Genomic DNA, 15,215 nt, shown 5'->3' on the forward strand with positions numbered 1-15,215 from the left:
AAAGGTAGCCCCCTTCTGACTGCCCAACCAGAGCCTCCTCAAAGAACCAGCTGGAGGAACAAAGAGAACAGGAAGCGGCTCTGGGAGGTGGTGGGATAAATGAACTGACCGAAACCCAAGTTAGAGAAGGGGAGTGGAGAAAGCTGGGAGGGGATGGAGAATCCTCCTGTGGGGAGGCCAGGAATAAAAATGACTGCTCCCTCCTGTTGACTTGGTTCAACTGGTTAGAGCCGTCTTTCAAAAGTATAGTCTAGCACTCGGAATTTACAGAACATCAGGAAAGGGAGGGATCTTGGAGCAAGGAAAGTCAGAGCTGAGGAGGGCTCTTAAACCTTGGAGGATCCCGGGTAGAAGTGGGGCTCTTAGAACAGGGGAGGTCAGAGCTGAGGAGGACCCTTAAACCTTGGAGGATCCCGGGTAGAAGTGGGGCTCTTAGAACAGGGGAGGTCAGAGCTGAGGAGGACCCTTAAACCTTGGAGGATCCCGGGTAGAAGTGGGGCTCTTAGAACAGGGGAGGTCAGAGCTGAGGAGGACCCTTAAACCTTGGAGGATCCCGGGTAGAAGTGGGGCTCTTAGAACAGGGGAGGTCAGAGCTGAGGAGGACCCTTAAACCTTGGAGGATCCCGGGTAGAAGTGGGGCTCTTAGAACAGGGGAGGTCAGAGCTGAGGAGGACCCTTAAACCTTGGAGGATCCCGGGTAGAAGTGGGGCTCTTAGAACAGGGGAGGTCAGAGCTGAGGAGGACCCTTAAACCTTGGAGGATCCCGGGTAGAAGTGGGGCTCTTAGAACAGGGGAGGTCAGAGCTGAGGAGGGCTCTTAAACCTTGGAGGATCCCGGGTAGAAGTGGGGCTCTTAGAACAGGGGAGGTCAGAGCTGAGGAGGACCCTTAAACCTTGGAGGATCCCGGGTAGAAGTGGGGCTCTTAGAACAGGGGAGGTCAGAGCTGAGGAGGGCTCTTAAACCTTGGAGGATCCCGGGTAGAAGTGGGGCTCTTAGAACAGGGGAGGTCAGAGCTGAGGAGGACCCTTAAACCTTGGAGGATCCCGGGTAGAAGTGGGGCTCTTAGAACAGGGGAGGTCAGAGCTGAGGAGGACCCTTAAACCTTGGAGGATCCCGGGTAGAAGTGGGGCTCTTAGAACAGGGGAGGTCAGAGCTGAGGAGGGCTCTTAAACCTTGGAGGATCCCGGGTAGAAGTGGGGCTCTTAGAACAGGGGAGGTCAGAGCTGAGGAGGGCTCTTAAACCTTGGAGGATCCCGGGTAGAAGTGGGGCTCTTAGAACAGGGGAGGTCAGAGCTGAGGAGGGCTCTTAAACCTTGGAGGATCCTGGGTAGAAGTGGGGCTCTTAGAACAGGGGAGGTCAGAGCTGGGCTGGCCCTTCTCTGCATCCTGAGCTAAGCCACAATTCCCGGGGGAAGAATGGAGGCGCTCTTTCATTTGCAGCCGAGATGAGCCTCTGGGCTTGGTTCTAGCCTCACGATGGCAGTGAAACCTTAACAGGACCAGAGAAGGAGGCCAAACAGTGGCCCCGGAAGAGGCCCACAGCTGGCCTTTCTTTCCCTTGGGATCCACCTGTAGAGACCCACGCCCATTTAACACCATCATGGGCAGGTTTTAAACACTTCTGGAGAGGGCACCCCACAGGAATCAGAGTCCGAGTCTCCCATGAAGGCTAAAACCAAAGAAAGAAAGAAAGCGAGTACCTACCCGTGGTTCACGGCTTTGTGCATCTGAATCCACTTGCTCATTAAGCAAAGAGCAGAGCTGGAGTGGCCTTCCTGGGACAGGTGGTGAAGGAAGGGGAGAGGGGACAGACCCCCTACTACAGTAGGTTGGGGCCAGGGGACCTAGGGGTGACACACAGGAGAATGGGGACGGGGTTCTAGGTGCATCGGAGGGCAGGGCTGGTGCAGGGCTGTGATAACTGGTGCCTCCCTGAGAAATGGCTGAGGTGCCCCGCACCAGATGTGATCAAGGCATCAGAGAGAGAAAGGAGGAAGAAGACGGTCTTGTTTCTGTGTGAGGAAGTGTGATCCCGGGCACTCTTACCTGACCGTCCCCGCCTGGCCCTCCTGGGTCACGATGCCCTTTGGGGGTGCCCCTGCCTCCCTGCCGCCAGCCCCAGGGGTCTCGGGGACAGGAGACGCGATGGCTCTCAGGGGCCGGGTCTGAGCCGCACCACGTCTGCTATGGTGAATGGCTACCTTTCCTTTTTTACCAGCGTCCCTCCAGTGAGCAGCACAGAGCAGCTGACGAAAACGCTTGCTGGACCTCTGCCCTTGCAGGGACGCGCCGCAGGAAGGCTGAGGGTGGCCCTCGAATAAGGGTCAGGAGTTTTATTTGGGAGTGGGCGCCAGGGTTTGACCTACAAGCTCCTCCTGGAATCCCCGAAGCTTGGGGAAGCACGCCAGCACGCTGGTGGCCGGGTGTCCAGAGGGAAAGAGAAGGTAATGGCGTACGGGGATGAAAAGATGAAAAGGGACCACCTATGTCACAATGGGACCGCAGGGTTTCTCTATCGGTGCCTTGTGGGGGCGGGTGAGGAGACATTTGCCGAAGAGATGGCGGTGTTCCAGGCAGGGCAGGGATGGGCTGCCGTGTGACTTCAGGCACACTCTCTGGGTCAGGTTCCATCTCTGTAAGATGCAAGGCCGAGACTAGATGGTCTTTGGGACCCCATGAGGGGCCTCGGCTTCCCCTCCTCAGGAACAGGAATGGGCTAAACAGAGGCCTCCTCCAACAATTATAAAATCTCCAGGGGCAGTGGGTGGGATTTATGGGTATAGATTTCATCTCCAGCTGTCGGCACTTAGCACCTCTGCTGCCCATGCGTAGAAGGGCTGTTCTTGGTCCCTGCAGTTCTCCCAGCAGCACCTGGCTAGGAGGCCTAGGAGGGGACGTCGCGCAGGTGGGGGCTGCCAGGTGGAAGGGCCAGAGGGGGCTTTGGAAGCCAGCAGCAAGAAGGAAGAGGGTTTGCGCAGAGGAGTCCGTGCCCCTTGTCCTGAGGGCGTGTGAATGACCACACCAAGGACACTTGAGCTCTAGTCTCTTCTCCTGTCCAAAACAAGGCATACTTTCGCTGTCCCTGCAGTTCCCCAGAGGCCCTGGAACATAACACTAGACCCATTTAACAGATTTTCCAAACGGCTGCCAAGGCCAAACTAGGGGCAATGAGTAGAGGCTGCCCACCCCTGGAGCGGATGTCCTTGGGAGAGTCGAGTTCTCCCTCAGGAGAAGTCGTCTTCAGGCAGGGGTGGAACACGAATGGCTCAGCACACACCGAGTCAGGAGCTGGTGTTTCAGTGACCTCGAGGTGCCTTTCCTTCTGGGGATCCTGGGAGGCTCGGACTCGTCCAAACGGGGACTCGAGGCTGGTTTGTGCTTGAAGGAGCTTCTTGGTCCCCGCTGTGCGGGCACTTTCCGTCGGCGCACGAGGCCGCGGGCTCTCCTCCGGGGCCGGGCTCCCGCCTCCTCAGACCCACTGCCCCACGCCTTTCTCCCGAGGAGGAAACCACCGGCTGCCGTATGCATGGGAGGTGGACGACCTTTTCTCACCTGCTCACATCCAGGTAGAAGTAACATCTAAAAACGTCCATTCCCCATGAGGAGACATTTCCACTGCCGTCCCCGTTGCCTCCAAGGAGATGCTGCTTCTGTAGGTCTGTCAATGGAGGGACCAGTGTTTGTGACATCCAGGGCCACATGGACAGACTGGGGAGACTCGGCCCCAGGGCAGGGAGGCCCGGTCTAGGCCGGAAGGGCAGTCACCCCCGGGAAAGACCCGCTTCTTTAGGAATGGCCAATGCCCAAGAACTCACAGCAAATGCTGCTCTGCCCTCCTCGCGGACTGAACTGTGCTGCTCACGTCTCCCCTCCAAGGGAATCGATTCCACCCATCACGAGCTTCCCAAGGGGAAACCAAGGGGCCAGCTCAACCCTGACCTGGCAGGGCAAAGCAAAGGAGGCCCAGAAAGGCCCTTTCCTCCCTCCCTGCTTTCTCTCTCGGCCTCGAGCAGGCCCCGGTTCTCACGGTGACGAGGGGAAGAGCTCTAGTCCCACCCGCACGGGTCTCGCTGCAGTGAGGGAAGGAAGCAAGCACTTACTAAGAACCTACCAGGTGCCAGGCACGGTGTGAAGGGTTCTACGACTATTATCCCCTTTGATCGTCACAAAACCCTAGGAGAGGTGCTGGGAGGATCCTCGTTTTATGGATTAAGGAAGTGAGGCAGCTCAGATTAAGGGACTTGCCCACAGTCCTCCTTCTAAGTGTCTGAGGCTAAATGTGAATTCAGGACTTCCCAGCTCTAGGCCCAGCATGCACTGCTCCCCCAGGCGCACCGAGACAGCACTGTTGTAACCAGCCAGGTGTAAGGGAAAGGATGCCGCCTGCCCTGGGTCCTCTGCCTGGGAACCTGCAAGTGCATCAGCCGTTGTTACTAACCGCACGGTGGCCCTCTCTCTAAGTGATCCAGGAGAACTGGCACTGGGTCCTGCCAGTCTGAAAAAACCAAACTCGGGCTGCTGCTTCCTCCCGATTCCACGCCTCCGCTGTTCGTGTTCCCTAGTTTTGACCCAGGCCTCCCCCTTCTTCTCGACAGACCTCCCTCATTAACCCCGCACTGAGTGACTGGAGTCCTCCCAGCAGTCAAGGCTCGTCCCCTTCTCTCACCGCCCCCGGACATCTCAGCCCGGCCCTCGGAGGCACTGTACTTGACTTCTCCTCATTCTGCTTCTAGGGCCTGCTTCCCTCACACACGGGCCGTGAATAAAACAAGGTGCACGCAGCTCGAATGGCCAAATAAGAGGATCTTTGCAGAGTGCTTTACGGACCTTCCCATGTTACACACATGCTAGCCGGTGTCATTACTGTCACTGGAATAAGAATGAAAAAAGAGAGCAGGGGCACAGTGCAGGGACGAAAACCTGGCCTCAAGTTCCGGCTCCAGCCCTGAACTGCCAGGTCCTCCCCGTCCTGAGTCTGCTCCCCCAGCAACATCTGGAGCAACTCCCTCCGCCGGCTCCTATTAACCTAGGATAAGCTGTGCACAGAGCGAGCCCTCAGTAATGCTTGTACATCTAGTGCTAAGCTGGGAACACAGAGGGTGCTAAATAAATGCTTGCTGGATTGAACCAAACCCTTTCTGCTCCTTCAGAATGAATGCGGCATTTTCACATCCAAACATCCCTTCTCCAGCCAGCCCCCAGACTTCCCTTGCTGCCTTGTCCTCAACTCCAGGAATGAGGACACGAGGAAGGGCCTTGAGGACTCCTTTTCCTCTCCAGGGTTCCCATCCCTGAGGCTGGATCCACGGAGGTGGTGGGTACAGCGGGAAGGGCACTGACCATGGACTCGGCTGCTCGCTTTGTGCCTCCTTCTCCTGCTCTGAGAAACGAGGGCCCGGACCTGTCCCAGGAGCCTGGCTCGGGAGCCCTTCGCCTCATGGCCCGCCCCAGCTGGACACGCTGACCCAGCAGCAGCTTGCACGGAAGCGGAGAAAATCCATGAGGACGTGACAGAGACCCAGGAACGAGGCGTGCCGGCTGAGCGCACCCGAGCGTGTAAGCCCCTGTGGCACACGGAGGCCGTGCTCGGTGCTGGTTATCCATATTTAATATTTTCCTTGGTTAATTTTTAACTATGTTTGCTGTCGAGGGCCATTAGCGGGGCCGGGGAGCCGGGCTCAGTGAGCAGGAAAGAAGTGCCTGGGAGCAGGAAGCCCCGGCAGCCACCGCGGCCTTCCACTTCGGAGGCCGCCGCTCGGCTCTCTGGGCGGGCGCGGACGGCATCACGGGGCCTGAATAAAACATGATTCCACAGGGAGGGGAGCTGTCTTTTCCACCCTGTCACCATCACTCTTCTTCAAAGGCGAGTTCACAGCCTGCTTCCATTTCCCTCAAGCTCCAATTTCCAAAAGTAGCAAAAAGACTTCGGGAACTTCCAGGGACTTTCTTGTGTGCCCGTGAACGGAGGCCAATAAAATATACTCGGATGCCCGGAAAACAGCGTGATGCAACGAAGAGACCGTGTCACAGCCCACGCGCCCTGTGGCCAGCCCTGTCCCGCCTGAACGCCAGAGGATGCTGGAATCCCATTTCACCGAGGCAAAAAGAAGTCTCCCTTCGAGGCTTTAACTCAATTCGTGTCAATGCACACTTATTAAGCACCTACTGCAGTCAGACCCTAAGCGGGGTGCCAGAGATGGCACGAAAAGTACAGAGCTGCCCGTGAGGCCATTGTATTCTCCTTGGGAAAGGAGCTAAGTCAGTGCGTGGTGATGGGGGGAAGAGGAAGAAAAAGGAGGAAGAGAGCAGGAAGGAGAAAAAAGAAAAGGGAGAGAGATGGGAAGGAGAAAGGAAAGAGGTGAAGGAAGAAGGAAAAGGGGAGAAAGAGAGAGCATAAGATTGACAACTGAGGGGAAGGCAGGAATCAGGAAAGGCTTCACAAGAGATGTGGTACCTAAGCTGAGCTTTGAAGGAAGATCCCGAGACACGGAGATGACAAAGGAGAGCAGCGTGGGTAAATACAGGGAGGTTCGAGATGGGACGTCCAAGGTGGAAAAGAGCAAATAAAATAGTCTGGCCAGGGGGAAGAGGTCATCATGAAATAAGGCTGGGGAAACAGTCTAGAGGCAGACGGATCTCGAGGGCTTGGGCCACTTTAAAAATGACTCAGGTCATTTCCCAAATGAAGTCAAGGCAGTGAATGAAGATACATCCCCAGAGGTACTCCTGGAAGGAGTTACCAGAGTAAGGCGACAGCTCATATATAGGGAAAAGTTATTTACGTGTGTGTGTGTGTTTTCCATATATATACATTTTCCATGTAGACACAGACACAGACACAGACACACACACACACACACACACACACACACACACACACACACACACACATGGAAAATGGAATAATGGATAATCTCAGACTTTGTGTATATTTGAGCAATCTTAGATAAGAATGTGCTTGTGGAAAAGTCCCTGAGAGTAGTCTTATTTCAGATAAGGTATGCACTGAAGAAAGAAAAACGCCCTCTTGTTCTAATGAGGAGAAGCGAGAGAGACAGAGACACAGACAGACGGACAGACAGATTGTTGACAGACAGACAGACAGACAGGATTATAAGATTTCATAAGGAATCAGAACGCTACGAAGAGATCGGGGAAACAGTGTCCCAGATGTCAAGGGAGGAGAGAGAGACAAACAAGGCCACTGGAAGCCACAGGCCACCTTGGAGAAAGTAGCCCTGGCAGACTGGTAAGACACAAAAGCCAGAATAAGCCTGTGGGGAAATCAAGGCAGTGACGATCAAAGCAACATCATTCTATATACAGGTATATTATACCTGGTGTATAATTTGCCATTTGAGCCTCCTAATAACCCAAAGGGGGAAGAGGCCACGGGTATCACCAGGGTACCATTATCTCTTCTATTTTATGGAGGAAGAGACTGAAACTTTGGTCACTCACTCGGCTCACGACAGCTTCCAGAACTCTTGCAGGCCGCATTTTATGAACGCAGATAAATGGCCTAAGAGGATGTATGAGATGGTGTACTCTGTGCTAATAAATAAGGAAAAAGGATGATTTCAAAAAGATCTAGAAAGATTGTAGGAACTGATACCAAACGGAGGGGCAAAATCAAGAGATGAATTTCTACTATAATATTATAAACACGAACCATTGTGAAGACTTGCATAAACTGATGAAGAATGAAATGGGCAGAACCAGAAGCACAGCTGGTCACAATCTCAACAAATAATCGTGGAAGTTGCAAAAAGTGCTCAGCACAGTGACCACCCAGGACTCTGAAGGGCCAGTGATGCAACGTGCCTCCTCCTCCCAATGGAGACGGGATGGATGTAGGGCACGGAACGTGACACATGTATGGGGCAGACAGGTTCCCAGGGAACTGCTTTTGCCTGCCTGGGCTTATTTGTTAAACAAGGAATTTGTTTTCCTCTTTTTCCCAACGGGGTAAGGGTGGGGGTGGAGTGGGAGGAAGAGTAAATAAATTTCTGCTAATTAAAGAAAACACAAAAAATAGAAAGTGAGCAGGGCTAAGACAGATGTTCAGATGAGGGCACCGTATTATTAGTTTTTGCCTAATTGTTTTATTCTGTTACAAGAGAACTCTTGGGGAATGCGGGAATCTGGAAATGTTTGTAATGTAAAAACAAAACACACAGACAACATGGAAAATTTTTCCGAAATAAAGAGTACGGACAGTTCTTTCAAGGAGTTTGGCAGCGGACGAGAGGAGGAGGAACATCGGCTGGCAAGATTCAAAGAGCATGAGGAAAGGGGGATGATGGAGAGCAGGGGGGGAGATCAGCTGTAGATATGGAGGGGCCGGCTTGGACAGGCAGGAGGGGGCTCTCACCTGACTCAAGGGTAAAGGGAAGGGGACGGAAAAGAAGGTTTGGAAATGAAGGGAAGTTGAAGAGAGGAAAGGTTAGACTCAGGAAAGTGAGGAGGGGTCATCTGTAGAGAGGGCAGGGCTTGGGCATACGGGGGGGGGGGGAGGGGGGGACCTTCTGGGGCAGGGCCTGGGGGGGTCTGTATTTCAGCACTGATACAAGAACAAGATGCTCCTAGTACCTTAGGCCTCCCAGGAAGCTGCAGCTTCCAGTCCAGATCCACGGCACCCGAGTCGGTACCCAGGACCATCATCTATTCACAGATGGAAAAACTGGAGCGCAGATTGGCCTGGTTGGGGTCAATCCGAACCTCCAGGTAAATAAAGAGGGGCCTCCCAGCCTCCGCTTCTGTCCTTCCTAGGACGTCTCTCCTGGGCTGGGTGGGGAAGGGCACCAGACTGCCGCTTTCAGCAAGCTTCCAAGGCCCAGGAACCTCAGGGCGGTTTGGGGGGAGCCAGTCCATCCCTGACTCATGGCACAGGCCCTTTGCTGTCCACACAAACCATCTCTACTTGGAGAAAACAAACAGTGGGCCCAGGACAGGCCCCGGAAGCTGCTGGGATGGCTGCGCCGTGCATGTTTCCAGTCCAAATTAGGATTTTTTTCATCCAAAGCCCTCCCACAGTCCCTAGAGACAGACAAGCCACAGTTCTGAGGGAGAGCTCACGGGCCTCTGAGGGCTTCCTCTGATGGTCAGTAAGCCCTCCCTCTAGAAGAGCCCTATGTCTTCTGTCACTGGGGGGTTGTGGGTGCCAGGAGAGAAGCCTTGAGCATCCTAGAAGGCTAGGGGCTCCAGCAGAGCAGGGGAGCCAGGAAAGTAACGGTGCTGAGATAGCCCCCCAAAGGCCTGGGGAGCCCCCAGGGGCCGAGACCAGGCTTTGCTGTCTGTACAACCATCTGTAACTGCAGGAGGAAAACTCCAAGGCCTAAGGCTCTTCCCAGGATTCTGTGAGTCAGTGACCCATGGGGGGCAAGCCTGGAGTCATCCCCCAGGACAAAGAGGTGGGCCAGAGAGGGATCGAGGGCTGGGCCAAGGAGGAAAGAGGGCCTGAGGACCTTCTGAGCTTTCCCTCTGAGGCGGTCAGCAGACAAGGGAAGGCAGGCCGTGATCGGGGGGCTTCCGCCTGGCCCACCTCACACTCCCTGTGTGACCCACGGAAGTCCTTCCTCCTGGGATGGCAGTGTGCTCACGGGGCCAGGAGGGCTAGGTTTCTCTCAGAGGGAGGGGACAGGGGCCTTGGTGAGATACTGCAATCTGGCTACTAACGAGAGCCACCAGTGGGTCGTTTCAAACTAAAAAAGAGGAAATGGAAGGGAAAGTGGTCTGACTGCAGCCCTGAGAAGACATGTCTACAGTATCTCAGAGAATCCCCCCAAAATCATCATGACCACCAGCCTGGCCTTTAAACTCTGAAATAGCCCAAGGGGCACCCCAAAATCATCATGACCACCAGCCTGGCCTTTAAACTCTGTGAAATAACCTAAGGGGCACCCCAAAATCATCATGACCACCAGCCTGGCCTTTAAACTCTGTGAAATAACCTAAGGGGCACCCCAAAATCATCATGACCACCAGCCTGGCCTTTAAACTCTGTGAAATAACCTAAGGGGCACTCCCAAGTCCTATCCTTCTCCAGCCAAGTCACTTTCTGGACCTCAATGGCTCTGGAAATGGTCTGGGAGGAGAAGGGACCTCATGTGCGTGTACCCCGTGTGGCCGACGCTCCTGTCCTGGGGACGGCCTCGGGCTCCCTGGCAGTCTCCTCCCTGTCCCAGCCCCTCAGGTGAGAATGAAGGTGAGCTCATTAGGGAGAAGAAGGTGTCGGAAACTGTATCAGGCAGTGGGTGACAGACATCCCTTCTGTCGGCCCGGCCTCCCAAGCCCCGGGAGGGGGATGGCTTCAGGCCAGGGGCAAGGCCATCATTTCTTGAAGGTGGATCTGTTAGCGGGACAGGGTTAGTTGTATACTGTGCACTCGAGGGAGGCAAGTTTGAGGGGACCGGTGCTTGAGTGAGTCAGGTCGTGGCGATGGGTCCGAATTACCTGGGCATGCAGTGAAGCGGGATAGGTGAAAGCAGGAGGGGGTAGAGCAGGCGCCAACTCCGCTGGGTACAGAGGGTACGGGGCCCACACTTCGGGGGTACTGGGATAAAGTGCAGGCACTGTGAGCTCATCTGCAAGAGAAGAAGAAGGAGGACAGGGTTAGTGGGCACTGGTAGCAAGGGCCAAAGAAGAACCAGCCTCCCCAGTCCAAGGCCCGCCCGACCGCAACCCTCGGGAGCGAGAGGTTCTCTGGCCACGAGGGGCCTGCCAACCGCCAGCCTCCAGAGGCTCGAGCTCTCAGGCGCCCCTCCTCTCAGCTCCCCTGGAGGTACCAAGCAAGGAGACGGAGTCTCCCCGGATGGGGCAAGAGAGAAAGAAGAGGAAGAACGACTCGGGGGACCAGGAGAGAGGAGGGCTGAGGTCTCAGGGGGAGCCACAAGGAGCAGTCCGGCCATACGGAAGCCAGTCCTGGAGGCCAGCCCTGGCCCATGGGCGTGGGATGCTGCCATCGGACCCAGTGACGCTCCATTTGTCCTCCTTGGCTCTATGATGGGAGGCCTCCTAAGGCACAGGCTGGGAAGGGAGAGGGGTATGGAGCAGGGAAAGCTGCACACAAAACCCAAAAGCATCGATTCTGTTTTAAAAATTAAGGAGGACCATCCCACTTACTGCCGCCATATTTGATATTTGGACCATTTAGAGTTTGAAGGGACTTAATTAATGAATCGGTCCACATGTATTGATCACCTTCTATATGCCATAACCCCGCTAAGTGCTGGGGACACCAAAAAGGGGCAAAAGAGGGCCCCTTACCCTCAAGGATCTTAGGGTCAGAAAAAGGCACGGTGGATACAGGAAAAAATATTGTTTGTCCTTTTCGAGGAGGGCCAGGACCTCAGGGAGGTGCTGCCATGACACGCGAGTGAGGGAGGGCTGGGCAAAGCCGCCCGCCTCCCTTCTCCTCAGAGCCGGTGGTCCAACGGCAAAACGTAGACGGAACAGTAGCCGACAGAGGGACGCTGGGCATTAAAAGGACCGGGGAAGGCTTCCTATATGGAAGCGGGGATTGTAGGTGCGACTTAAAGGAAGCCAGGGAGGTCAGTAGCTGGAGTGGAAGCGGGCCAGCATTCTAGGCCCGGGGGCAGCCGGAGAGAATGGCCAGAGCCCAAGGAGGGGTCCCTAACCTAAGGGACATCATCCGACCCCCACGACTTCCGGACACTGAGGGCCAAGGGGTGGAGTCCCTCATGGAGGGACTGAGTGGCCAGGTCACAACCAGTAGTCAATAATAATAACAGCAATGATAACTAGAGGTTACATAGCACTTAAAGGATCACAAAACACTGTCAAGTATCTCATTTGATTTTTCACAACCATCCTGGGAGGAAGGAGCTACTATTATCCCCATTTAACAGACGAAGAAACTGAGGCAGGCAATTCGGTGCAAGGCCCTAGAGCACAAAGGCAAAAAAAGAAACCATTTTTGCTCTCCTGGGGTGTACGAGCCTGACAGGGAGAACTCAGCTCAGTCTCATCTCTCCCCAGATGCTGCACTTTGGGACTTCTTTGCCCGATTTTCCCCCCAGTCCTCCCTCCTCCTTTCCACTTTGATGTGCTGCCTCCTCCATTACTGTAAGCTCTCTGAGGTAGAGATGGTCTTTCTTTCTTCATATTTGTATCAAGTGCCTGGCACATAGTAGGTACTTAATAAAAGTTAAGTAATTACGGACTAAACATTTATTAAGTACCTACTATGTACTAGGCCGTGTGACTCAGAGTAAATACTAGGTAATCTGAAGGGGAGGGCAGGGCCTCGATGTGGTTCTGAAGCTGCTGAGGATGGAGTGAAGGATCTCAAAAAGAGGAGAAGGAAAGGGGGAGACGAGCAAAGGGAATGAATGTGGGTGTGTGGGACGAGCAAGCCGACCCAGCTGGAACAGAGAGGGCAGGAAATGGCATCAGGAGAGATCAGTCTGGTGGCCGGAGACAGGCCTGACTGACCGAACTCTGTCCTGCAGCAGCACACCGGCCGGCAGCTCCGGCCAGCAAGGGAGAAGTGCGGGCATCTGTGGGGAAGCCTGGGCCACAGGCAGCAGTGACCGGCAGCAGCTGCCAAGCTGGCGTGGCACAGGGAGCACGGCGCTGCTCTCGCTGCCCGCTGCTGGTCTGGATGCGGCCCAGAAAGGCCCAAGGCCTGTACGAGCTGCCCCGGGACAAGGCCAAGGCCGAGGGGAAGGGCGGGGGCTCCAGAGCCTGTTAGAGGCGCTCAATTAACTGAGGCAGGAAAGGGCGCAGTCTCGGACATTTCCCAGCAGTACCTCCACCTGCCTCAGTTTCCTCAACTGCAAAATGAGGATCGCAACAGGACGGAGCTCTCTGGGTGGTTGTGCGGGTTAAATGAGACGCATGATACAATTAGCGCAGCCTGACACACAGTAGGTCTTTTAGCTGTAACACCATGGTTACTATCTGAACCACTCAACAAGAGCAAGGCCGGGTCTGTGGTTCTGGACGCGGGCACTCCGGGCAGAGGGGGCCAGCCGAGCTCTTGTCACCTGGCAGACCCCGGCTTAGACGAGGGAACCTGAGCAGGTCTGCAGAGGGCGGGGACTTGGGTCAAGCTACGTGACTTTGGACCAGAGGACTTCAGAGGGACACCCCTCAAGGTCAACTAAGTCTTCCACTTTCCGAGGACTTCGCATTATCCGGGGCCCCGTTCCAGGCTGGAATTGTCTGGGGTGAGCAGGATTTTCAGAGGGAACCCACATGGAAGAAATCAATGGGTGGGCGTATGACTGGGAAGGCTGCAGCCTGGAGGGCCGAATGAATGAACAAGGCTCCCGGGGAGGCTGGACGGGAGGCCTGGAGGGGGCCGGCCAGCCAGCCAGTGCTGGTCTATCAGGAAAGCAGGAGACCGAGCCAGGGCAGTCGTGGAGTGAAGGGACAGCCCCCTAGCCTTCTCTGCGCCTTTCAGGAGCCCACAGTGTCAGAGTCATCGGTCCGGGGGCTGAGAACTGTCTGTCAGGACCAGCCCCGGCTCATGGACCGGAGTGCCCGAGGCCAGTGTGTCTGGGAAGGCCGGGCAGTCAGGAGGGGAGGGCCTCCACCTCCCGGGAGCTCGGCTCTCCGCTCCGGGCCCGGGTCCCCGCCGGGCTGAAGCACTGGTCGGGGGCGGGGCCGGCGCCCAGGACATCGTGTTCTCGGTCCCAGTCCCACACAGCCAGCACCCCGAGCGGGGCAGGCTCCTCTCAGGGGAGCTGCATCCAGTGGAAACCAGCTGGGAGAGCCAAGTCTCCTGCTTCCCAAAACAAAGATATTCCAGCTACAGATTATTAATTTTAGCCTCCCTGCTATTTTGGGATATTTGGTCTCTAACGAGAAACCGAGAGCCAATCTTTAACCCAGCCCTGACCGGCTCCAGTGTCTTCGGGAAAGTCTATTTCTGCCCCAGAACTGAAAACGAGGTGACAGGAGAGCCCTCAAGGTCGGGCTCACAGGGACACCTCTCACGGCTTCAAATCCTGCCTCGGCTCCCACCGTCTCATGACCTCCTACAGTTTGTTTTCTTCACGTGGAGATAAAGGCCCGCAAACACGCAATGTGGTCTCTAGTTAACTTCAGTCCCGTCAAACTGGCCTGGCTAAGTGTGTGCAAGTGTTCCACTGGGGGAAAATGTAGCTGTTTAACTTTCTAATTTATGCGTAATATCGGAGGACACGCAGAAATCATGGGGAAAGCCCCATTTCCCAGCTGGGTAACCGGCTGCACTGCACCCTGTGCCCGGAACGTCTTCGCTTGTTGGATTGGCCTCAAGCCCAATCCAAAGGCCACCTCCTCCAGGCAGTCCTCCAGATCTAACCCCTCTCCTCGAGCCCCCTGTTTGGCTCTTTGTTTTGCCCAGGCAAGTGGGGTTAAGGGACTTGCCCAGTGCCTATGTTTGGATTTGAACTCCTGACGTCAGGGCCCTGTGCTCTATCCACTGCGCCACCTCACTGCCCCCTCTATCCCATTATTATTTTTTAATGGCTTTTTATTTTTCCAAGTACGTGCAAAAATGATTTTCAGCATTCACCTTTGCAAAACCCTGTGTTCCAAGTTTTTCTCCCTCCCTCCCCTAAAAGTAATTTAATATCTGTTAAACACGTGCAATTCTTCTAAGCGTATTTCCAAATTTATCATGCTGCACTAGAAAAATCATATCAAAAAGGGAAAAAAGCAAACAACAATAAAAAAGATGAGAATCCCATGTTGTGGTCCACACTCAGTCCCACAGCCCCCTCTCTGGTTGAGATGGCTCTCTCCATCACAAGTCTATTGGAGCTGGCCTGAATCACCCCACTGTTGACAGGAGCCACGTCCATCAGAACTGATCATTGTATAACCTGGTTGTCGCTGCTTCCACCCCATTATAATGACTTCCTCGCCCTCACACTTCCCCTCGTCCTTCCGGGGCTGGTATTGGCCACTTCTTGTTTCTCACCCCACCGGCACATGGTACTTTGTCTGGCTACGTTAAATCGGCTGGATCAACCCAGAAGGAGTCACTGTAGGGATACACGGCCCTGTGACCCTCACCTGGACCTTTAATGAGCCACTTTGGCGATGTCCTCACACCCACCCAGGAAAAGGGGGGTCCGAGTGGGCCCCTCAGCCACAGGCTGCGTGACACTGGAGACAGCAATTCTCTCTTTGGGGGCCTGCATCCGCCCATTTGCCTACTAAGTACCCCCACTTTCTTACACATCGCAGGCTAAAATAAG

General features: G+C 55.0%; 1 protein-coding gene across 5 annotated transcripts in view; it reads right to left on the bottom strand.

The window, feature by feature from the left end:
- The window catches only part of RBPMS (RNA binding protein, mRNA processing factor), a 162,871-nt gene that overhangs the window by 14,145 nt on the left and 133,511 nt on the right, over positions 1-15,215 (bottom strand). For 2 of the 5 annotated variants that reach the window (XR_012483498.1, XM_074275403.1), the window contains exon 6: positions 10,456-10,586. The exons of 2 other annotated variants lie outside the window; for them this stretch is intronic. Coding sequence is in view for 2 of the 3 variants with exons in the window: in XM_074275403.1 (XP_074131504.1) it covers positions 10,456-10,586 (131 nt within the window). In the remaining variant the exon portion in view is untranslated. Of the gene's footprint in view, positions 1-1,704; positions 1,845-10,455; positions 10,587-15,215 lie in introns of all 5 variants that reach the window. One more of the 5 variants, XM_074275402.1, reaches the window with a different exon arrangement.

The sequence above is a fragment of the Sminthopsis crassicaudata genome, chromosome 6 (genome assembly GCF_048593235.1).
Source record: "Sminthopsis crassicaudata isolate SCR6 chromosome 6, ASM4859323v1, whole genome shotgun sequence".
NCBI lineage: Eukaryota > Metazoa > Chordata > Mammalia > Dasyuromorphia > Dasyuridae > Sminthopsis > Sminthopsis crassicaudata.